At 27.6% G+C, this 27,144-nt stretch overlaps 1 protein-coding gene across 15 annotated transcripts in view; it reads right to left on the minus strand.

The window, feature by feature from the left end:
• The window catches only part of LOC130668780 (uncharacterized), a 113,948-nt gene that overhangs the window by 41,456 nt on the left and 45,348 nt on the right, over positions 1-27,144 (minus strand). For 10 of the 15 annotated variants that reach the window (XM_057471235.1, XM_057471232.1, XM_057471243.1 and 7 more), the window contains exon 1: positions 16,937-17,017. The exons of 1 other annotated variant lie outside the window; for it this stretch is intronic. In XM_057471235.1, the coding sequence (XP_057327218.1) occupies positions 16,937-17,002 (66 nt within the window). In that variant the 5' untranslated portion in view covers positions 17,003-17,017. Of the gene's footprint in view, positions 1-16,936; positions 17,052-19,157; positions 19,444-27,144 lie in introns of those variants that run through there. 4 more of the 15 variants (XM_057471239.1, XM_057471245.1, XM_057471247.1 and 1 more) reach the window with 4 other exon arrangements.

Consider the following 27,144-nt stretch of genomic DNA (forward strand, 5'->3'; position numbering starts at 1 on the left):
ACCAAAAGGCAAATGTAGCTCGTGTAATGTACTTGATGTGTACACACGATTTGCGGTATCTTTAACTTTACCTTTTCTCTCTTTTCTTGTGTACAGCACATGTGAGGTGAATATGTGCTTTAAACACGCGCGATGTATAACTCTTGTTAGTAACGAGCCTATGAAAAACCGGAACGAGAGAATTTAGTGACGATAAAACGTTCAATGTATCGATTTCACGCATCTTATTATAAGGCAATTATTTCGCTGACTCAAAGTCCTCGTAGTTTTACGATCAGAGAATCAGCCACTAGTATATTAAGTCTACGAATCGCCAATTGATATTTAAACTTTTATATTCTACTAAGAAAGAGTACTATTTCAAATAGATATTTAATTCCTTAAATACTTTTATTGCGATGCGAATTATCCTATTAAATATATTTTCCTTTTATTTTTATTATTATTATTTTAAGAGAAATCTATTTGTGATTTTAATTTGTAATTTAATAAACATTTAATTTTTCATTATGTAAATTCATTAAAATTTTTTATTTTTTTTTAAGAATATGAAAAATTATTAATATCAAGGAAATTAAAAAATATATTTTATTATAGTAATAAAGTTGAGATAAATATTCAACAGCTTGAAAAATTTTATAAAATAAATTTTATTATGACGATAATTACGGTAATGAAAATAAATAAATTTAATATTCAATTTGAATAGTAATTTTTTTAATTATAGTTAACAATAATAATAATAAAGTTTCTCTTTTATAAATATATAGATATAGTATATTACAGTAATTATAAGTTGATTAGACGTTGATTTAATTGTTATTATGAATAAATATGTTGTTATTGAATTACACAAGATGTATTAGCTATTATTATTCACAACAAATGTCATTAAATATCTAAGAAAATATCAGATTAGATTTTAATGTCAGATAAAAGACACAAGAGAACATTGAAAAAAAAAAAAAAAGAAATGATTATTATGTCCGTGTATAACATAATGGAGACAAGATCTGGTTCAAAGACAAATTGTACGATCTAAATCAGTCGCAGCGTATCAAAACAATAACCATTAGCATGAATTGTCGTAAAAGAACGTGCTGAGAATAACAGATATTGGTCCATTTTGTACATCTACTGCAACGTATTGATGGAAGCTTTGAAAAATAGTCGAAAGGAAACAAGCGGGAATATAAGGAAGAAGTAAAAAAATAAGTATAATAAAAGTTTCGTATGTGCAGTGAATATTTTTAGTATGCGACGCTGAAAAGTTTCATGAGACCATCTCTCTTACTGCAGTGGCTTTTAATTCCGGGCTGAAAAATTCAGCAAGAAAATCTTGCCAAGAATTTTCAACGAGTGGGAAGGAAAGAGAAATTAACGGAGGAAGTAGAGTTGAAATAGAGGCTGAAAGATCTATGGCAATAATCCAGAGGGAGAAATAGCACAATCCACTTGAGAATAAAATCTTAAGAACGAGAAAAAAGTATAAAATAAAAATAAAGTAATGGTAAGGAATAGAATCCAAGTATCTTGAAAAGTAGTCGAAGATTTTTTTTTACGGTGAGAAAAGCAAATCAAATTATTAGGTCTTTTTATTGAGGCAAATTCTTTTTTTATTGCAGTAAATAAATCAAAGAAAATTCAAGAAAAAGAAAAAAGGGAGAGACATTGGAAGATATTCTGAGGCCGTTGTAGGAACGGAAATCGAGGCGAAAGGTCGATCAGGAGAGAGCACGAGCCGATGGTCGAGAGGTCACGCCGGGTCACGCCGCAGAGATGCCAATTCTCCTTCTACTATCAACTCTGCTCTCGAGTCCTCGAGACTGCTGGCCAGGTGCAAGCATCCGCGGTGGGGATGCTGCACAATTTATGCGACGCGGACCAGACGTAAGCGAGACCGATGCCAAGTACTACATAGTAATATAGTTCGACGATCTTAAATTTACTGTTTAAATAGGTATATAATATTAATATTTGTATACCAAAGATTAAAGTGACGGAAATAATGTAAGCTAAATCTAAGTTTATTAAATTAAACATGACTCGCCAAAATGTTACGTTCATTCACATGATGTGGGACACATTTATTTTATTACCTACGATTTAGTTTGAATGATTTAATTTATAATCATGGCTGCTTTTTAACTTCAACTACTAAATTTTCAAGTACATATATTTTTAAATTATGTTACAAATAAAAAAAAACTCTTTTTCTTTACTTATGGTTATATTTAACACGCATGACGGAGTAATTGCAGAAAAAATTTCAAGTTAAAATAAAAATGTAACAATCGGTAATTTTATTTGACATATTTTTCAAAAATGGCAATAATGATAGAACTTGTTTTTTGTTACCTTTTAAATCTTTTATATTTTTCATTCAACTTGAATGTTTTTTCAACGGCATAAACTGCGTCTAGTCTTATATTGAAAGGAGAGCAATTTTCATGTCTCTGTATCTATTAAATCTTTAAATAGTCATTTCCATAATCGATGTTTTCATTCAGCTATATCACGTTCTTGTTTCTTTATCGATTTATATCTTAAAAAATTAAGTCAAGTTGAAAAATAGTGTTTTGCTGATTTCATCATCCGTGATGAAATAACAAGAAATTAACAGCTTCATTAAAATAATTACAAGATAATAGCTAACAAATGAATAAATCATTTTTTGTTATAAAATTCAATTAATAATAACAAATAAAAAATATTTTTTTGGCTGATAAAGATTAATCATAAATGATATTTATTGCAAGTTGACTTAGTTTTATAGACCTGTTAATTTGCGAGTGTTAATATTAATCAAATGTATGGGCAAGGTTAACATTATGACATTAATCTGTTAGCCTTGATTTTGAAAAATAGTTCAGAATTTTTAAAAAGAAAAATTATTACTCAATGTCGAATTTTTTTTTAAACTCGTGGTTATCTCAATATGAATTACTCTATTGAAATAAAAAATTTAAAAAAAGTTCTCTTGACATTAATTAAAATGTTTAATTTATTTCTCTTTCTTTTGCTGCATCTCGAGACTGCGGTTGCACTGTTAACGCGGTCTTAATTAATTGCCTAGACTATTTATTACATGCCTGAAATAAACCAGATGTCGTCTTTAAAAAATAACATTTATAACTGTCACTTGAATAAAAACTTTACAAATTTTATAAACATAATTTTAATCCCTGCTATGAAACTTTTAAATTTTGAATAAATTAAAGGTATTGATTCAATTTTTATTGTTGGAAGTCGAGATTCAGAATGATCAAAAATTTTTAACGATCCAAAAGTTCAATAAAATTTCTGATTCAATGATTACATGCTGGTCATAAGTTACGAAGATCTAGTCATCAATAGAATCAAATACAATTATGATTTGTAAGTAATTATAAGCCTAATCGTCCTACAAATTTGTATTTAGATTTTTTGGAAAAATTTAAGTCATTTTGTCTTAAGACGGGTCTAAATTTTTTTCTCTATCACACTCAACACTGAAAGAACAATTTATCAAATATTAATAAAATTTATCAATATTTAGTACACGGTTTATTAAATATTAGTAAACTCATACTAAATATTGATCAGCGACCTATCATATGTTTATATGAATCTAGTAATATTTAGTCGATGTAAAACATCAATATTTAATATATGTAGACTAATATTTAATAAATATAGTCGAATATTTTATACATATAATTTATCAAATGTTAATAAATCATTTTATCAAGTGTTAGTAAATTTTTTTTCTCAGTCAAGTTGACGAACAGTACTATCCTTATTGCACTTGCGCAGTAAATAGAAACTTTATCCACATTTTTCTCTTAAACAAATGAACATTTGTGAAAAATGAAAACGTAGATTGCTAGATTATAGAGTAATGAATCAAGCCTCGTTCCTAATTTTGTGTTTAAAGGTTTTGATTGAGAGAAAAGCTTGGATAAAAATTACTGTAGACACTCCTTAATATAATCCCTTTCACACATACATAAATTCATATTTTCAAATATTTGTTATGACGAGCACGCAAAATTTGGAATGATAGACGAGTGACGAAGCGAGCGCAAAGAGAGGGGCGCTGTTAGTTCCCTGTCAGCCGCTAGGCAACGCATAGTAGCATTGAACTCTCCTAGTTAGAATTGCGCGCGGATGCTTATAACCCAGAGAAAAAAAATTTGTTGAGTTCGCTTCACAAGCATAGTCTTATTGCATTCAATGTTGATGTTTCATTTTCACTGTTTTGTGATATCAAATTCAATACAATATATTATTATTTTTACATTCATCGCCCCATATATTATCTACCGTCTCTGAGTACTCGAATTACTTTTTGAGTATTTGTACCGAAATAATAATGTATATATCGATTAAAATTTCGTATTGGCAAGGTGCGCGACGGAAACGACATCTGTCGACCGCATTAAATCATCCTCTAAAAGCGCAGAGATCATACGGCGAATTGATATAAACAAATAATTAAAATTTATAAAAATCGTGAAATATATGTGCAATACCACACTTGAAAGGTGGAAATAAATAAATAGGATTGTATTAAAAAAGTAAGTATAAAAAATTTAAATAAATGTTAAATAAATATTCTTCCGCACTGCATAAGGTTAGCTTCTGATAATAATAATAACAACAACAACAATAATAGTCATAATAACGAAAGAGTTCAAATAATTATAATTATTTTAAATTTGAAAACATTAATTTGCATTAAGTAAAGAAATCAAAATGATTTCAATTATTTGTAATTTTAAATTTTGAAACTCTAGAATTTAAAAAACTTTGTGTTAAAAATTTTTAACAACTATTTGTTATCATTTTTTAACACTGCTTTCATATAACAATTCACAACATAAGTGCGATTTAACGCGTGTTTCGTCCACTGCGGGCGCTGTAGTAGATTCGGTTGTCCCTACCCTATACCCCACACCTTGCCAATAAGATGCTCGTTTGTTGACAACTTTGTCTCCAGCTTTGGTGTCAATTATCACAACTCGCGTTTTATATACAATCGCACCAGCTATATTATTTACTATTATTTATTAGACTAGATGTAACGAAATCAATGATACTAAGAGTCCTACCCACAAAGTCAATCGTTTTTTATATATATTATATCATCACTATATAAATTTACTCCGCAAACTTAAAAAGATTTTTGAGTTTTAATCGAAAGTATTTAGTTACAGTAATTTAAAAATTATTTTAAGAAAAATAAATACTGGTTTAATGTAAGTACATTAGAGAATGATATAGAAGACGATGTTACGTTTCTCTTGATGATCCAAAGAGCTGTTATTACAAGTTTAATACTCTAGATATATAGAAGACACATTCATACTAGCATTCCACAGTAAGGTTAATGGGTCATTTGAAGGACAGAAATAGAAAATACCACACGAATTAAAACTTAAAAAAAAGCAATTTTAATAAAATTAAATTCTTTATGAAAAAACAAAATTTAATATATAATAAATTTAAATAAAATTTACTATCCAGTAAAAAAAAAATTTTAATTTCAAAGATACTAAGAATATAGAGAATATAAATATGATAAAAAAAAATCAGAAAATATAAAAATTATCTGGCGCCAGTACTTGAATTTTCGATCAATTTTCCACGGAGTAATAATATATGCAACCATCTCACGCATACTATTTTCTCAGCGTTGTTTGTTATTATTATTTTTTTAATCGCGAAAATTGCAACGCCGCCACACAGTTCGTACCGCCCCGTTGTTCGACGGGCATATCATTCAGCCCTGTTAGTATGGCGCCTACGTTCTATAATATTGATGATGCAAAAGTATAGAAACAAGGTACAAAAGTTAGTTTGTGAACACGGAAAAAAAAGTATGATAAATAAATAAATAAATAAAAATGATTGATGGAGAGAGAATGGTATGGATATTTTAGTTTTAAATAAACTAAGTATGTCTATTATTACAACCACCACAATATATTATTAGTATATACTAGTCTCTTTACCTTCACTCTTTGAATTTTGATAATAATCGTAAAGATCTCTGTACAGTGTCTGTCTACAGAGGTAACGATTGGATCGACTAGAGGAGCTAAATTTAGCGACGATGTTATCGTCAAGGAGAATAAAAAGATGAAGATGAAGACAAAGATGAAAACTAAGATGAAAGAGATGGAGATGAAGAAAAGTATCAGTAGAAGGATAAAAGAGATGAAGAACTTAATCCATTGTGGCAACCTGCCCTCAGGATCCTCTTCTCTTACTTCACGACGCACTCAATCCTTTATGATCCCTGTACAAACAACTCAAGCAACTACTGCGAAAGAAATGTTTTCATTGGCGAGTCCAGCATAAAGAATTAAATCCTCAAAGTCGTACAAGTATTATATTTTATTATTTATCAAGCTTTTTTTTTCTGTCTGCTATTTTTCTATGCGAGTTTATTTTTTCAGTACCGCTGATGTTTCTATAAATACTGTATGAGGAAACTATATAATGCATAATCCAATCTGAATTTATTTTCAGAAAACTCAAAATTATTATCCAAGGTTAAGTACACCGTCTTGTACCTGGTATCGATAAATGAGAGAGAAATAAAGAGAATCTAAAGGCTTTTACGGATAAAACCCCCACGGCTCCTCCTTTTTCTTGCTAATGGCAAAGCCATAGTGATCGTTAAAATATTAAGTAAAATTGCATGTAAGGCAAATAATGAGCTGTCTTGAAGATAATTATTTCATTTAATATTTTATAACCAGAGTAATATCTCATAATAATTTATTTAAATCTCTATAAATAGATTCATATATATATATACTTTTAAATACTAAAAAAAAATTTTTTTATCTTTTAAATTAAGCAATCAATCGTTGCTTAATATCACCTCGATAAAAATTATGAAATAAATAAAATTAAGATTTTAATCTAATGAATTTATATAATGTATCAAATGTTTAAATGATAAAAAGTATACATATATATATATATATATGAAATCAACAGCGTAATAGACAATGTAATAATAATCAATGATATCTACACGTAATCAGATTAATAGTAAATTTATTGTTCAATCTAATTAGCCTGTCATTAGAATTTAATGGCCATACATAAATTTATCCATTCGATTCAAATTTACATGACCATTAATTCTATACGATCGTTTGATATATATATATATATATATATATATATATATATATATATATATTATTTTTCTTATACTATACTGCTCTTGTATACACTGCAGTTGCAAGTGTAATTACAATAATTATTATCTTTATTGTAATAATGATTATTATTATTTTTTCAATCTTCAATATTCAAGTGTTGGTACTATAATTTTTTTTCTTTTATACAAAGTTATAATTAAAAAACATAATTATTATTTTGATAACTTATCCATCAACGCAATGCTGTTATTATTATTATCATTATTATTATTATTATTTATGTTATGTATATAGTCGTGTAATAATAACATGGAGACTTATCGCTTGAATATATTAACGATGACGAATACAATTGGGTCAGACCACGCACGGTGGTTTACCAGTTGTCTTTGTGGTTTTCCGCGTTATCCAATCCTTTCCCTTCAGTATGGTATTGTTAACCGTAATACCTAATAAATAAATACATATATACAAACGAACATATATACGTATAAATTTTCAATATAAATAAAATCCCACAAACAAAAACCACATATCTCTGGAATTATTTTTTATTTATTTATTTATTTTTTTCAAATGTTTTTCAGACTAAAGATGCTGAGACTATTCCTAAAATACCATAAGAGAATAATAATCATTATTTTTTAAGGTGGCTCTACTTAACGATAAGACTTTTGAAATTTTTGTGTTAAAGGAATAACGGCTTTACTGATCTGCTTGATTGACAAATTATTTTTTAGAATCTTAACTGCGTATGAGTTATTACATGTGGATTAATAATGATAAAATGCATCATTTTTAATGCGCACTGTAATACCATATATCAATTGAATAGATTCTAATTATCAAAGATGTTAATATTATAAATACGGTTTCACTCCGAATATACTTGCTGGCAGCAATAATAATGATAATAATAACAATAAATAATTGTGTATTATGTTTTGCATTGCGCATGGTCATATTGTTATTATTATATTTTCGGCATAGATGACCTCTGTTATTATTAAATTTTTGATGTCTTATTTTTATTATATTGCAAATCACCTAAAACTCCACGAATATAATGTATATATATTTATTCATAAAACAATTTGATAATAATTTATTAATTTTTGTGAATGAATTAATTTGATTGATAATTGAATTTAATGTTATTATAATAGAAAGGAACTGAGAAAAAATGATGGTGATGGTTGTCCGGGAATCGAAAAAAAAAAATAATAATGATAATAATAAGACCATCAACTACATACAGCAAACTCTTGTACGTATGATTACTATCGTTATCGCATTTATTGCTACAAAATTACGTCACTTAGTTGTCTATATGTTCATACATATATATCTTTACTATTATATAGAGTATGTATAAGGTATTTATATATATATATGCATAAATATATGTAAATATGTATATATCTACCCCCATATGGTTGTATACCGTTACACATCGTACTATAATGTGCACATGCTCGTATACCGAAGCTAATCGCGTAATTAATAGGGCTTATCGAAGTCGGGGCGAAAGTGAGATCGTTGAGGAATTTCACGATCTAACTGCCTACTCGATCCAACAATTTATTAGGCTTGTCTATAGACATTGATTTATTTACTTCGATTTTACATCAAGAGATCCTTCTTTCGATTGATAATATACATACATGTGTACTTTTTGTTTATTTATTATTATCATTTTTTTATTTATTTCAGGCATTATCGAGTCTGTTAATTGATAATGTTAATCTTTCACTTGTTAAAGCATTGCGCTTGTATACTATTATTTATTAACGATTCATGAAGCAATTAAGTCAAATTAATTATGAGAATTAAAACTTTTTAAAAAAGTAATGCTCGATTTATTTTATAACTGTTTCATAGTATTATTTAATTTTAAATTATATTTTATTCATTTATTTAAATACCCTCATTTATTCGCTATCTATTAATTACTCGTGATGAAGATATTTAATTGTCACTTACAATTAATTAACTGTTTTTTGACAGTCATGAATTTAAATTAATAATAAAAAGAAAGCCTTATAAAAAAAACATATGTATAACTGAAAAATTGTTTGTCATATTTTATTTAATTATTTATTTTATAGCCAGTATATTCAATTTTATGTAATTAGAGTATATAATCATAAATAAAATTAAACTCTTGAGACAAGGAAGCAAAAAGAGCAATAAGATTATTTTATTTTTTTTTTTTTAACGTTGACTGTTAGACCACGACAAGTGGAATTTATTGAGATTTGTTTTGATTAAAGGCTTATTATACTTAAACAGAGTCAAGAGACAATTAGCAATTGTCATGTAAGCGATGATTTGACTATTTAAATTCTTAAAATACACTTGAACTATTTACTCTTTCATATGTATTTAATTCTTTTTTTTTAAAGATTTCATTTAGTCTCAGTATTTATTGCTTTATTTGCGTAGTCGCTGGAATGTTAAAGGGCCACTATAAGGCGCCATAATTTTATCGTAACTGCTTGTCAACGAGTATCATGAGGATGCAGATTGAAGCAGTACAGTAGGAAAATTTTGTAAACTGGGTATGGTGGTTATGGAGTTTCTGCGGTTGCAAGCAAAGACATTAGTGAGACGCGCCAAACTAAACTAACAAGTGCCTTTACACTGTAAAAAATTTGCGAAGTGAAGGCGGATTAAATCTGGAGTGAATGCGGAGCGGATTACTCTTTATTTATTTAATCCCCTCGGAGTGAAATTTACTCCGAAGGGAAGTTTATTTTAATATTAAAACTACGAATCGGAGTGAATGCGGATTTAAATAAAATCCAGACCACTCCGAAATTACCCCGCTGAAAAGACAAACTCCATGTTTACTTCCTATGCGGAGTAATTTTTTTGTAAAAACTCCGAGCGACGAAATGAATTTGAATTGAAATAGTCGGTAATCACTCCGAATTCACTCTCGATTTTTTACAGTGTAATAGTAATAATAATTTTATACTTAAAATTATTATTATGATTATTATAAAATAAAAAATGAATGTTTCCGCTCTGTTAGATTTATTTGAAATATTTTTTTTTATGATTTAAATCATTAAATTAATTTTTTTATGTTACTTGTGTTTTTTAATTTATGAAATCGAGTTAATATTATAGTTGCAATATCAAGTGATAAATCAACGGTGAAAGTAAAAAAATTTTAAAAAATTATTTACTACGTTCTACTTAATGTCCTCAAACGGGATCTTTATGTGACTGCATTTATGCACTTAATAAAAAATAAACATACTAGACAAGTGATTAAAAATAAATTAATGTCATAGATGTTGAGACTAAAAATGATCAAAACTGTTTAGACAGTCATATAAAATGTTCTGTATAATATTAATTATTTTTTTATAGTGCAACTAGTGTGATTGTTTTCATGTTTTTTCGTTTCTCATAATAATAATATAATATGAGATAATATTTCAATATGATACAAGTATAATTTAAGTAATGAAAATGATATGGTTTAATAAAACTAAAATGTAAAAGATTTAATTTACTTTCTGTTTAGTGGGTGGAAACGAGTTGAGTTGCGAGGGGTAAACGTTGAGGCTAAAAGGTCATAAGGTTGTGGCATCCAATCTCAAACACGAGATCGCTAGAAAACGTTTCTCGAATCGCGAAAAACCACTTCTATTAAGATAGAGAATTACCTACTTTGCAATATCGCTCACGTCGAAAGGTGATCTTGAATTCTAAAGAATGAATTATTTAACAATCAATAGCTTTTATTCAAATCTAGTGACCACTTAACTCGATTAAAATAATTCATAAAAAACCTTTTATTCTATAAATAATTTTCTTACTTTTTTCTTACCAAGATAAAAAATAAGTTCATACCCAAGATCTCAATAATTAAAAAAATTTTAATTATAACTTTATAAAATAAAAACAAAAGCATATTTTTTTAAATTGAATTATTCACTTAATCCATATTAATATATTATTGTGATAAAAATTTGCGTTGAATTTAATATATGTAATAAATAAAAAGCTAATTTTAATTTTTAAAAATTTAAATATTAATCTTCTAATTTTTGACATATCTAGAACGCCTTTAAGACCAAAGATATTAAAATGTGTCAGCAGATTATTATACTTGAATAATTTTTATAGCAATACCGTTGTTCGTAAATTGTGAAATAAAATAATGTGTAATAAAAAAATTAAGAAACAATCGATGCTTTAAAAAATAATGACAATCCATAAATAATCGACAAAGTGAACAATGGTTCAACAATAGTTTTAGATACTATAACTAACGGCTAACTGATCACTGACCATTTATAAAATTTCTAAATAACCGATATGCATGATTTCACATAACACTACATATATATTTGTATGTATGTATGTATGATTGTTAAATACTGAAAGCTCACGTATAATTTTGTTGAGGTCAAATCGTGATCTTTGTGACTCACATTCGACCAAATTTAAATTTCCGGCGTGGCGGGTATTTGACATGGATCTTATTAATACGTTAGGTGCGTGTTAAGTTGCAATCGATCGAACGATCGATCAAAATATCAGTTAAGTGTAGATAGAAATTAAACGAATGGCCAGACAGGTGGCTTAAGGCAAACATCATATGTGTTGTATATCTATATACATGAGATGGTGATGAAGGTAAGCATTACGTGATATCCACACCATCATATAACACTAATGTGTAACTTAACTCAAACCCATATGGCTCACAAGTTAAGTTTAGTTGGGAGCACTCGCGTAAACAGAATTCCAAATAACCATTAACGGTACTGTCTCAATGTTCATATATGCTTATACTTGCGTCGAGCCGAATTTTATATACGGTGATGCCTTTACTTGGATAATGACACGCCTGAACCTTCAAGCATTTATGTCATCTTTTTGAGATAGGAAAAAAAAAAAATTATATTATAACTCACATCGTCATATATAAAATTGTATAGTAGGATGCTACCTGTACTCAAAATTAATGAGTGTCTTTTGTTGTTAATTTAAATTCCGTTTCGAATTAAATTACATAAAAGCCTTTTCGTTTTTTCTTTCGTTAATAACTTAATGAGCTGGATTTTTTTTTGTTTCCTATAAAAATTAATATACGATGAAAGATCGTGAATAAATTAGCCGTTAAGGACAGACCGACAATTTTTTCTAAACATTTTTTATTTATTATTCGAATGGAAAATATATTTTGACCGTTTTTTATGTAAATAATATTGATGTTTTCTTTTTATATAATTTGTAACCACATTATTTTATTAAATCTTGACAGTAAAGTAATTAAAAAAATACTCCAACGTGTAATTTAAAAGTATGTGATTAAAAGATTTCTTAAATTTTATTATTGCGAAATGATTTTTATTATAATTATTATAATTATTGAGAAAGAAAAAATGATCGATAAAAGATTTAAATAGGGAATCGACCTGTACTGGGCATACACAGTTCGTTTAAACCCGGAAGAATCTGCTTACGTAAATCCTTTAGGGTCGCCGAGATACATTGGGCCGATATTAAAAAGCAAAAATAAAAAAAAAAATTTTAAAACCAGACGAAACGGTATAAGAAAGGAAGTCAACCAGAAGAATAAAGAAAAAAATTAAAAAAAAAATATGAACAAAGAGAACGAAAGTTCGATCGTTAATCCTTTTATTTTCTGTTTGTCTCTGCTTTCGTGGGTTCCTGACTCTTTTTATTATTATTATTTTTTTTTAATTCTTTTATTTATCCCGGAAGAGTTTGGGAGAATCTGAAAGTGCTGTTGTGCATTTCGTTATACTTGGTTATCTCCGGTCTTGCTGTCACTCGCAAATTTATACGGAGCTTCTTATTCTTTGAACAATATATGTTTTTTTTCTTATTCACTGCATATACATGTCTTTGTTTTATACATATATTTTATTAAACAACAATTTTTTTTTCTCATATACATATTCTTCATTCAATTGAATTGCAAAAAAAAAAAAAAAATTCATGAATAAAAAATTTAACCAACATGAATTTAAAGATAATTAGGGTGCATAAAAAAAAATATAAATAAAAGATCCAATGTCACGTAGTTAAAAATGTAAAAAAAAATATACATATACAATATATATGCATATATAAGTAAAAGAAAATGCGTAGGCCGTTTGACATTTAGCAAGAGACCTTCCACTTGATTATGTGCGACATCATCTTTACAACTTGTAAATATAATACACGTATATATATTTATATATAGGGTAGTCGTTGAACATTGGGAATCAAAGCCAGCAAGCTGAACTTTCGCGTCAGGAAACCTTTAAGCTTTACTTATATAAATATATATACACTGTAAAGGATATATCAAGTCTTGCGAATAATCGTATGAACCCCGTACCGGTGTGAAATGCGACCATGACATGCTCAGGCCCCCCGTAAGTTGATCGATACTAAATCTGCGAGGACTATAACGTACAAGCTTTTTATCACGTGGGTGCGGCGGGATTTAATGTGATTTAATACACTTGAGCTTATTCACTCGGTAAATGAGACTTTAATCGCTATTTTATTAATAAATAAATCATTTAAGTCGATACTTAACATTATGTACATAATACGTATTATATACATGTGTATACATACATGTTATACATTAAAAGTTAAGAAAATCTAAACATTTTTGCAATAAACTTTCAGATAGATAGATATCTCTTTCTCATTATTTTATTTTATGTTTAAACTTTTTATGATTAAACATTTAACTAATAGACATACTATTACTTCCTCATTTTTAATCAATCTTATAACTTCACTATTATATAATAAATTTATAGTCTGATGTAAAGATTAATTTATAAAGTAATCATTTTTTAAAATAATTTGATCATTTTTTTTTATGTGCAATAAAAAAATAGGAAAACTAGTAGTTTTATACAGTAGCGCAGGTCGTCAAATAAAAAACCAGAAAACTTTTAGTTCAATAATTTAGTGAAATTCTAAAATTTTTTTTTTACAATGTCACTTTTCCTGTTTTTTTTAATGCATGAGTTTTTCACAATTGTAAATTTTATTTTTATTTTTTTATACACAAGTTGAATAAAGCCTTGACAAACATTTAATAGTAATTTGAGTTCATGCTGATATACGTAATATATCAATAATTGAATAACATGATGATTCAAAAAAAAAAAAAAAATTATAATCTTGAGTTCTTCCACAACTGACTCTACTGTATCCTCACTTTATACATATATGTATATGTATGTGTATATGTAGAAATGCCTATTCTCGTTCCTTTTGTACGCCTCCATGCCCAGCTCCCGTTTGTTTCATCCTGTCACGTCGGGAGTGTCACGCGTTCGCGAACGCGTGGATAAAGCACGCGCTGCCACTCCAACAATTCTACAACTACTGGTACTATGTTTTCTATGCTCCTTTGGTTATAATAGAGTGACGCCGAATACGAAGTTGCAAAAGAGTATAAGTGTATGTAGATACGAGAGAAGACGAAAAAAATGAGTAAAAAAAAAATTTTAAATGAGATAAAAAGGAAGCGAGATAAATATGCAGCACAGCATTCTGCGTGTCTTCAAGTTTTCTATATGTCAAGCTACAACGACTTTTACATTTCCGGAGATGAAATTTTCTTATTTGACATTTCCCCGTTTATTACTTTACAACATCATTTCCTCAGAGAAAATTAAATTGCTTTTTTTTTAACCGAGTTTCTATTGAAAATATTTAACAAGAAATAATTATCTTTAGAATTTTAATAAATATTTATATAATAATTGTCAATAAATTTCTGTTGCTTTTATTAACTTTTGTCTGGGTCAAATCGTGGATCAATAAAAGAAAATAAAACATAAAGTAAATTTACTGAAAATATAATAAAAATATTTTTAAAATCCAATTTCACGAAAATATATTTATAGATATAATATAATTCAACATAAATATCATAGGTTGTAAATTTAAAATTGGCAACGGGTGAGTGAGTAGAATCGTAAAAACGCCCGTTTGGAAATCTCATCCGTTGATTTTATGATTACAAGGAAAGAATGGATAGTATGTATATATATATATAGATAACAAGTACAAGTATATACAGTTTAAAGTATACAGAGTACAGAGGAAAGGATTTTCTGTTTGAGCTAACCCTCAACAAGGCTATAAAATACATCAGCGTGATGCAGTGGCATTATAGCTCGATGTCGGGTTGTAAAATGAAGCGCGGGTGCGGGGATTACCGTTACACGAACCAGCCGGTACAAACCCGTCAGCCGAAAGTGGAGATAAACTTTCATCGACGCTGTCGTTTAATATAAATCCTATAATAATGCACTATTTTGTGACGATGGTCAATGTTATCGAAGCTGGAGTTGGATTTTGAGTTTAATTTGCGTCTATGTTAATGTGTGAGAGTTAATCTTGGGTAAATAAGCACGCGAACGCGAAGACAAGGACATGTAGTACTTCTGCAAACATCAGGATTGGCGTTTCCTGGTTCTACTTTAATCGCGAATTAAAAATTATTTTTTTCTCTTTTTCTCTTGTCATTTACAATGCATATTATACATACATATATATATATATTCTGCTCTACTCTGTCTCTCAGTTGTGTCCTGCACTGTGGCTACTTCATCGACAATTCGTCGCGCCCCCATTGCGAAACCAGCCGCGTCGACGCGACCGATTTATGCACCACCGAGGCGAATGTTTATCCCAAATGGCGATCGAGGTCTTGAATCGATTTAAACGAGGTAGTAAAAAAAATATACACATTGTTTTTTAACTTTAAATAAAAAATTTTATAAAAAAGATTAAGATAAAAGAAAAAACAACATAAAGAGAGAAAGACACTTATAGACAATGAGATACCTGACTGAGACAATTAAAATGAAACGTAATGACAGTAAAGTGAGAGGAGATTGTGACTCTTGACTTGCCGCAAAACCTAGAGGTTATTTATCTTTTGTCTCTTAAAGAAGATCTTGCAGGGTTTGTGTTACTTAAGGACTAGATCAACTATATATATATATACAGAAAGATAAATATAGATGGATGTATATCTATACATTAGATGTGTAATGTACAATAGCAGAGTGAGAAGTAGGTCGAGTGGAGAAGATCGATCGATACACTATACGTAAAGTAGGAAATAGTAACGTCTTTAGCCAACTGTTCAAATCTAAAATCATCGCAATAATCGTGAGACATTTTATATGTATATATATTACTACATACCTCATCAATTTTATAAGAGATTTTTATATGTTATTGTAAAGTGCAATTATAAAAAAATTAATTTTAATCAGTGAGATGAAAAATTAAATTGATTATTAAAATTCGAAATTTATATGACCAAAATATGTAGTGATTACACGCAGAGAATTTTTTAGTAAAAATTACCCATAAAGTTTGGTATTGCAAGGACACCTAGCCAGTGATTAAATTTTTACTATGTTGTTAGTAGAAATTGCACTTCATTTACATGCTATCGAGTAGCATATTTTACAATGTGCATGGGAAAAATTTAGATGTTTACCACATGTCCTCACAGTACCATACTTTTTGGGTAATTTTTACTAAAAATTTCTCCACGTGCATTTATTTATTTTTTTATCATTGAATGAATTGAGATAAAAAATCATAGTTTCATTTTAATATTTCTATAAATAATCAAATGAAACAAAAAATAAATAAAATATATAATTTGTGGCTTGATATGATATTGAGTGAGCCTCAAGTATTTAAAATAAAAAAAAAAAAATAGTGATGAAAAAATGAATTACAATTGAGACAAAAGCCGGATGAACGTTGAGATTTAATGTGACATGCGCACTCGAGTATTGTCCCATTAATTTTGATCAATTTCGACCTTCGCATTCCAACACGAACAACTAAACTGGAAATGCACTGAAAATTATCAACGCATCGTTGTGTATTATTACTCCACAAATTACAACCACGTACAAACTTAAACTCATTTTTTACAATTATTTACCATTATTATTATTACCCGTTAAATTTCAAGTTAAATATATAAATAACACTTGTTTTTTTTTTGTCAATACGATTATTCATGATTTTGTTGTTCGGTCCACTGTTGCGTCAACATGACCTTGTTGTAATGCGTATATACTATGGGAAATTTAAATAATCAAAATCTCATTTATTATTATTATTTTTTGTTTTTTTCGTTCTTTAAAATTTATATTAACGTAATCGTACTATTTTATGTAAAATAATTTTTTTACTTTTTACATTTAACCGATTGTAATTTTAAACATGTGCCATACTTATACACACGTATATATATATATATATATATATATATATTCTCTGGTCGATGTACTATACGTGTAAATGAGATTCCATTCCTCGTGATTATATAATAGATAAAACCGTAAGCAAATAGCAAAATAAACAACTAAACATGACGAAGCGATGAAGGTATCAACTATACATTATCTACACATATATAGATATATAGTTTAGAAATGTATTTGAATATACAAGAGCTACTATACTAGTGTCTATCGTATACATACATATATTGGAGTGCATATAGTTAATATTACTGTACTGTAGTAGTGATTGCGTGTTGTGAAGCCGTCCAATACTTGACGCGCCATGTCACTGTTTCCTACCAAGTGCACACGTGCACATTTATCAGGCTTCTTAAATTATCCATATTTCAAATTTAACGATACGCGATTGTGTTTTATTACAATATACACAGACACATAAATACATATAACATATAATATCAAAATAATATTATCTGTTACAAAAATAATTTTTATATTTTTTTACTCCAATTTTGAGAAAATTCTGAATAGAAATTTATCTATTGCATTTGCCCTTATGGTGGAATTTCCAAAAAATTTTGCCATGGTCTATCATGATCCGCTGAGAAGGTTCCAACAATACCATTGTTTCAAAAGTTTATGTATATATTTATATACATATGTAATATAACCCGCCTTGTTGCGACGATAGCACCTATAACTCTAGACGGTTTTTAATGAAACTTGGCAAACTTAATCCATGAATGATTATCTCGGTTAAGTTCAAAGATGTGTGAAATCAGTTAACTAGTTTAGAGATAGTGGACATTTAAAGTTCCCAAAATAACGAAATATGCAGCTTCTGTGGCTTTCTTCGTGAATAATATTTTAATGGAAACATCTATCTTCACTGGGTAAAATAAACGTTAAAGTTGATAAAATAAGCTATATTTTACTTTTCTTATTTTTTTATTTTTACAATAATTGTTCCAATTTCAATAACGGTTCCAAGTTGCATGATTGATCTTCGTGTCATAGAAAAAATGTGATTATTATAGCTTTGAAAGTATGTAATGGATGATTTTACATACTTTTTTTTTTAGGCGATTATCTTGATCGTTTAAAAATACAAAAAATCCGTTTAGTATTTAGGAAATGGAGGCAATTTGAAATTTTAAATTAGCGAAAAGTTCTGCTTCCGCGTTTTTTATTCTTCACTAACTTGTTAACGGAAGCATCTATCCTTTTTATGTAGAATGAATGTCAAAGCTGATAAAATAACCTATAGCTTTCGTTTTTATTTTGTTTTTTACGATCATTTTTTTTAGTTTTAATAAAAGTTTAGTTACTTGGTAGTTTTCTGTGTGTTATGATTAAAATTTCATTATTCTATCTTTAGCATTATTTGACTCCGAAATTCATAAAAAATGTCAAAAAAAAATTGTTTTCGATTTAATTTAATTTTAAAACTTTTAAATAAGTAAATAATGAAAACTCTACTACCATTTCGGATGGCCCTTTTTTCGTTTTTAATAAAAGAATGTATTCTTCAATTACATTTAATTTTAATTAAAATATTAACATATAATTTATTGAAATATAAATAAAAATATCAAAATGAAATTGAATGTAGGTAGAAAAAAATGTGGAGTAAATCTACATCAAAAGATGTAAATATAAAAGAAAACTCAAGATAAATAATAAAAATAATTCAAAAACTTACCGATGAAATTAATCAAGCGTGAATAATTTAAAAATCGGTATAAGCCAAATGATCGGTGCAGTAGTAAAAGTGGTAACGAGAATGAAGAGCATAGATAGTACTACTGTAGAGATGTGTGTATGGCAATAACGTGGTGGAGAACAAGGTGAAGTAATCCTCGATAGTACGCAAGAAAAGAGGGAACTTGTCATCACCAACACATTTACAAACTTATACTTTTTTTGCACCGGTTACGCTTGTTATATTATACGTACAGTAATATGAATACATATACTCATACATATACGTAGTAAGTGCTTTCTTAACCTTTAATAGATAAGTTATTCACACATCAAAATTTAAACATTAAATAACATTAACAAACTTCGTCTTTACTGAGTAATTAAAATATCCACTTATATGTTTCTTCTTATTATTTGGTTTTACTGATACTTCTTATATTTTTTTTTCTACTTTATATCACTTGTATTCTGTTTATTAATGATTTTTAGTCAAGTCTGACTCATGTTTAATTCTTTTTTTTTTCAAACATATATTTTAAAAATTTAATCTTTTTGTCAGCAACGTTAAATTTAAATAACGTTAATTAGTGTTGTTAATGAGTTAATGATTAGATAGTAAAATGTTTTACAAAATTTTTTAAATATATATATATATATATATATACATACATTTATATCAATAAATATATAGAATCGACACGTTCAATGCGGCAGACGGCGCGATACTGTCGCACATACCGCGAGCAGCCGGATAGCAGCGGGTGAACTCAACGAGGAGGAATAGGAGGCAAAGAAGGGGGAGGAGGAGGAGAAGGTAGATGTAAAAGAGTAAAGAGGGAACGTAAGGCTATGAGGATGAGGAGGGGCTCGCGGATCCACACTCGTGTGCCCTCACCCGCGCTAATGTTTTAAGTATTATATAGTTACTGATGTGACTACCACTAGACTTGTGTTGTCTGGGTCTGCATATGTGCATCTGTAGGTATGTGTGTATATGCATATGCATATTTTTTTTTTTTGTATAATAACGACTACAAACTTCACCCGAAAGGTGTAGTAATCATAAGATCGTCAAGACAATTTGCATCGTTTGTTTTACAACCCACTAAAAATAGTTTTAAACTCGGCAAGTAAAATAGCTTTGTTTTTGTTGGCAAATGATTTATTATCTGACCAAGTGAGACCTCTTGGATTATCGTAAAGGGTATTATATTTGTATAATAAATATTAAGGTTATTATTATTATATTGCTCGTAAGATACTGTGACGAAGGTGATTTACAGACGGAAAGATAGTTCAGTGGGTCATATCTGGTGACTTGTAGTCTGCTATATGTTCAACCGGCTTTTTTTTTATCTTCATTTTTATTTATTGTACTTGTGGTTTTTAAATGGATATCGTAGTAAAATTTTTAATATACAAAAAAATATACTGCATCATTATAAACATATATGCAAAAAAAAAGTATGTTTTATGAATTTAAAATTTTATTTTAACTTTTTTTATAAGAGTATATATTGTAATTTATGGAGTTTATTTTTTTAATTTTAGAACCAACAGATTATTTTTGGTATACTTGACGTACATGTAAAAATAAATGCTATATTTTCGAGGTGTTACAAATATATATTTGTTAGGTAATAAATTATTTAGGTGTTTCTTACACTTAAAAGTTTAAATTGAATTAAGTATATGTAAATAATATTTAACAAATATATTGGCGGATGTGTGTTTATTTTAAAAATAAATTTTAAAAGGGTTATTTACCTAAGAAATAGATATTTTTATATTTTTAATCGGAAATAACATTTAGTTTATTATTATATTTTATTTTCAGGGTTAGTATTTGTATTATTTATACAGCCTCTTGTTATTCCTAATTATTTTTGTCGGTTGTAAATAATAGTTGCATAAATAATATAGATATTTTTTTTTTTTTCAAGAAAACAATAGGTGATTATATTAGAGAATGAAGAAGATTGATATGCATTTCAATATGATTTATATTATTCAACTAGTCTACAACCTTGTTCAAGGTTAATTTTTATAAATATAATATATATATAGATGAACTCGGGGCAAAATGAGACACAATTTGTGATACAAAAAAAATTTTTTTTGTTTAAAAATTTTTAGTTACGGTTTGTAGAAAATAATGGAGCAATTTCACCAGTCCAGACAGTGAGGCCAGTTTCAAATTTTATTAAAACAATTATTTTTTTTCTAGTGTGTAATCTGAATTGTTTTATTGAAAAATGGAAAAGATGACTGAAATAAACTAAGACTCGATTGCAAAAAGAAAAAAACAAATAACTGAAAAGTTCAAACTGGCGCATTATCCGAGCTGATCAATTTGCCCACCCTTTTTTTCAAACCGCCATTATATATTTTCAAACAAATATATATATATATATTTTTTTGTCTCATTTAACACCGATTTTCCGTATCATAAAAATAAAAAATAGTAATTGATTTTTATTAATATATTTATTTATTTTTTATGATACATCTGTTAATCATAAAAAATTCTCTGAACATATTTTTTTTTAGCGGTATATAAAATATAAGAAATTGGTCAGGGCAATGCTAATTTTTTTGATGACGTTGTCTTTGTACTAAAGTTTTTTAACCTTGTCATGGTTACGGAGGAATACTTTGTATAAGTTATATATACATAATATATATATATCTAAATGATTATGATGAGAATAATAAAAGAAAAACTGAAAGGTGAAGTAAAAAAAAAAAAAAAAAGTAAATAAAAATAAGTTTAATTGTGTATATGTGTGAGTACATGTAAGAAAGGAAGAGAGATCAAGATACGATTATAATCTGACGATTCATCTCCTCCAGGGGACGGTCAGTACGAAGATCGAGAGTCCAGTCGAGAATGAAAGTGTCCGCGACACGAAAGCCATAAACCGGTCGGTCACACAGAAAGCATACCAATACCATGTGTTGCATGTCAGTATATATATATAGCTATTCTCCTTAGGGGTATACTCTCACGGTACAACGATGTTTGATCGCAAAACCTGCATTAACAAGTTTGCCAATCAAACTTACCAATTTCTATAAGCTTAAAAAAAAAAATCAAACAAAAAATAAAATAAATAATTCCTACTAATTAAATAGAACAGATAAAGTTTTTACCATATAAAGTATATGAAATTTTAAAGCACAATATTCTATTGCAAGTTAACTCTACAGATATAATACCTATAATTTATATTTTAATTTATTTACAAAGCAAACATTGATTATTGAATTATGTGTTCAATATATGTAATTAATTGTTTATAGGTATAAGTATAGACAATTAATAGAACAAAGTTGTCGTTATTACTTTACACAAAGATCATTTTTTCGTAAAAATTACTCCAAAAATTTGGTATAAATAGGGTAGAGGTACCGTTTTAGGCCACTGTAGGACTAATTTTGGGCACTTGAAAAGTTTCAATAAAATAATTTGTCAAAGACGCATGACATGATTAATTTTTAAAATGTGTTCGAAGATACTTATGACCCGCTATTAAAATGGTAATTTTATTGTACACTTTTTCATTAATTAAAATAAAGTATGAAAAGTCCAAAAATAGAGCAGTGGCCACAAATGGTATCTCTATCCTACATCTAGTAAATATTTTAATTTTTATCATGTATAATGCTCAATATAGTACTCGATATTGAGCGACATCAAAATTTCGAATATGGTGAAATGTCCTCACAGTACCAGACTTTTTAACGATAAAATTTATTGGGTACCCTCGTTCTATTTTTCTTGTGAATAATGAATTATGAAATTTACTCAATAGTTTTATTGGCTTTTGCCGCCAAATTTAACGATTAAATTATAACTTCCCGGTTTTTTTTACGATAAAAATAAAAAAATTAATATGTCTTATTATTTTTTTTTAATTGTTTGCTTTGATTAAAAAAAAACACAAAAAAATATAGAACAAAAAAGCAATTAAATGAAACAGTTTCTATTAATTAAATAAAAGATTAAATTATGCAAAAAAAATCTTGTTACTTTGTACAGACATATTTAAGTAATTGTTAATTACTTAAAATTATTTGTAATTAAAACAATTTAGGTTATTTTCTATGTTGTATGTTGTTAATTATTTATTTATTTATGTTTTTTTCTAATTAATTCAAATGACATGCGATTAAGTAGTTTAGTTAGATTTTTAACAGAGCATACAAAGACAACCGAAGGCCATTAAAGTTACCTTGGTATAAAATAAAGAACCAAGAGATGAGAAAAGTGATTTGAAACTGTTGCAGCAGGCATTATCGCAAGCAAGTAACAGCAGTACCAGTACCAGTAGCAAAAGCGACCTAGAAACATCTCTTTTCCGTCACTATACTCTCGTCTAAACTCAACCAACTCGTCTCAGTCCAATGCAAGTCCAAGTCGAGGTCTTTGAGTGGCCGGATATACGTCATTGCACGTTGCACATTGAAAACTAAAATGTTCACTTTAGTTGCTATATAATACGTATGTAATATGTTTGTTCTCTTCTATTCAATTCAAATCTCTTTATTTTAACAAAAGCGTACAGTACGTTATTCATAAAAAAATATAACTCGTCCTATTTATAAACAATTTATTTTTAAACTGTTTAGTTTATTTAAGAATATAAATTGATCAATTAATTATTTTTGAAAAATGTTTATTTAGATTTTGTCCATGTTAATTTTCTTATCCAATTGAAAGTGTAGATAAAAATATATTTAAATGCAAGCTTCCCTTTCTCGCTGCAAGCTATAAATTAATAAATAATATCTGCTGTGTATATAATTATGTTATGCATATATAAGAGGATAATTAATTGGTCTAACTAAGTGGCGAAAGAAAATTATAAAATGTGAAAGTAACGCAAAAGGCGTTTACTTGCTTTAATAAATATAATGCTGAATAATGTACATTACTAAATGTTATTAACTATAAGCATAAATGCATTTCTTTATAATAATTATTAATAGTATTAGTATTATTGTGAATATTAACAATGAATAGAAAATTAAGTCTATAGTATGCATGTTGGGAGGGGGTACCCCCAAAAATTTTATTTAAATATGTTTTTTAAACATTCCTAAATCACTTCTGTAAATATAATTGAGCATTATTTTGAATTTTTTTCACTGTTTTCGAAAAATTTTATTTTTGTAAGAAAATAGTATGAAATCAATTAGTTTTTTTTGCACACCTCAAACGTGAAGCGTGGTAGTGCTCTACTGTCGCTAGAATTTTTTCTTATCAATTTACAATAAAGGAACTCTCAGTGTTTAATTACTTAAGATGTATTTAAATAATCAACTTTAAAAACCTTACAATTTTTTAATTTAATAAACTTTTGATAATTTTTTAATCTGTTACTGTACACAATATGTAATCGCTTTTTTAAAAATACTTTTTTTTAAAATAGAACTAGTTTAAATCTTTTATTCCGAAGTTGATAAAAAATAAAACATTTACAATTTAAAGTAGGTAGTTAAATTTTTTCAAAAAAAGTGCCAGTCAAAAAATGTTGATGACTTTTGTTTTATGATAAAAACTATTATAATTTTTTTTTTTTTACTTATATCAAATAATGATGTGAAATGTAATTTTTCTTTGTGTAAATTACTGACAAGAAAATTTAATTTAATCAAATTTATCTAATATCCAGAAATATTTTTTTACAATTTTATTCTTTAACTCGTATGTTTTTATGTCTACTTGAGAAAAAAAAACTGTAATAAGTCTTACTTTTAGTCTCAATTTTAGTCTTATTTTCTGACTTAATTTTTGTCATTTTTTGTCGTATTGTTTGTCTTACTTTTTGTCTCATTTTTTGTCTTATATTCTGTCTTAATTTTTGTCAAATTTCCTGTCTTACATTTTGTTTCATTTCTGGTCTTATTTTCTGTCTTTATTTTTGACTTCATTTTTTCTTAATTTTTGGATTATTTTCTGTCTCATTTTCTGTCTTATTTCCTTTCCTACTTTTTGTCTTAATTTTCATCTCATTTTCTGTTTTAAAAATTTCTAGTAACATTTGCAAATGCACCAAATGATGAAATTTTTCAAATTTCATTATTCTGCAAATTTTAGAGTTTTCCGATATAAATACACGTGTTTTTGTTCCCAAACTTATTTTCGTTTTGAAATTTAATTCATAGACTGTGGCATTAATTCATGAGTGTGAATTTGCTCGCGATCATCTCATTCCTATAGGTATTGTTGTGTGAATTCCGCTCTCTTTTTATCTTTGATTGTTTGCCTGAACTTCCAGGTCCTTAATATTATTACTAATAATGGTTCGAAAAATTTTTTTAGAGATTTATCAATAAACAATAAAATTTTTTTCAGCTTTGAAATACATATATCCACAAATGTATTAAGTATCGACTTTTGGAGACTGTTGTGATTTTTAATATAAATTCGACATGAAAAAGGAGAAAAAAAAATATACATTGTCATTTTTTTGAATTTTGATGACCAAAAAAGGTGATGACCATGAAACTGGATAGTCACCATTAATTTAAATGAGTTTCATTAAAAGATTTAATAACTTTAATAATAACATAAATAATGTATTGGAAAAGAAAAAAAAAAGTAAACAAATACTCATATAAATTTAAACAATAAAAGAAACATGAATATAAAACTTGTGTAGCACAAAATAGTAGAGCAAAGAAACAATCTACAAAATAAGACATGAGTATTTATGTAAATTTAGAAAAAAAAAGTAAAAGTTTTAAAGTAAAAAGAAAATAAAAATATGTAGCCATAATACCTCCATTACACGGGTATTGCAACGGAATGTTTTTTTTCCCGTATAATTAGAGGTATTGTAAATGTATATTTCTTGTAATCAAGTACAATACATCAACTGTGTTATGGATAAGTAAATAATAAAAGTAAATTAGATTTACATATTCGATAAAAAATAATTCATGAATAATTGATGGAAAATTAAAATAAAATAAGATAAATATTCGGATTTGATTAAAAAAAAATTATTTACATTAAACTTTTTATGATAAATAAAATGATATATTGAGATATTAATATTAATTGTAATTTAAAAATGTTATTTGTCATATTTGTAGTTTTAAATACGTATATTAACAAAGTAAACAAATAATATGAAAATAAATAAATAGAAGTTGTGAAATATCACAACATGATAATTGATGGTTTAGTGAAGTAAAAAAGTTAAAATGAAAATAAATAATTATGCAAGTGATTTGAGCAAGTTTTACTAATATAATGTAAATAATGTTAGAACATGAATATGATAAATAACGAATATATAAGTGTAAAGCAGCAAACTGGACGGGACGTCGATGATTTATGCTCGACTAATAAAATGAGGTTGGGTAATTGTTCTCAGTACGTAATTACGAGTAAGAAAAAGGACCTGCTGTTGCTGCTGTTATTTGCTCGATGCTCATTAGGTCGCTTGACGCTTACGGCTTTACGCTCTCTGACGAGAACTAGATGAGTGCGCGAACGATGAAAGGTAAAATAAATCGTTAAGAAAACGAATGAAAAAAAAACGAATAAAGGTCGATTTATGTATATATTGTAGGTATTAATACTAAGTAGGGGTCGAAATAAAAAGGAACATAATATGTATAAAAATGGGGAGGAGAAAAGCGCGCGAAAGGAGCAAACGTATGGTGGCGCATGGTGAACGAGAGCGAGACAAAAAAAGTTCCATTTGTTTATTTTGGATGTGAAAAAAACATATAGATGTGGTTTCTCTTTAATTTGTTGCAATATTTTAAAGTCAACTTTGAAAAATAAATAAAATTCGATAAAAATGTTTAAAATTAAAAAAATGTTCGGTAAGTTTTATATTATAAAACTGAATGAAATGCAATCGAGAATAGAAATAAGAAAAAAAAATGGATATTATAATTTTTGAAATGAACATAATCGCAAAAATAACATGACCTCGAGTGTGTCTTTGTGCGAATCGGACACG

This window comes from Microplitis mediator, chromosome 5 (genome assembly GCF_029852145.1).
Source record: "Microplitis mediator isolate UGA2020A chromosome 5, iyMicMedi2.1, whole genome shotgun sequence".
In the NCBI taxonomy this organism is placed as follows: Eukaryota; Metazoa; Arthropoda; class Insecta; order Hymenoptera; family Braconidae; genus Microplitis; species Microplitis mediator.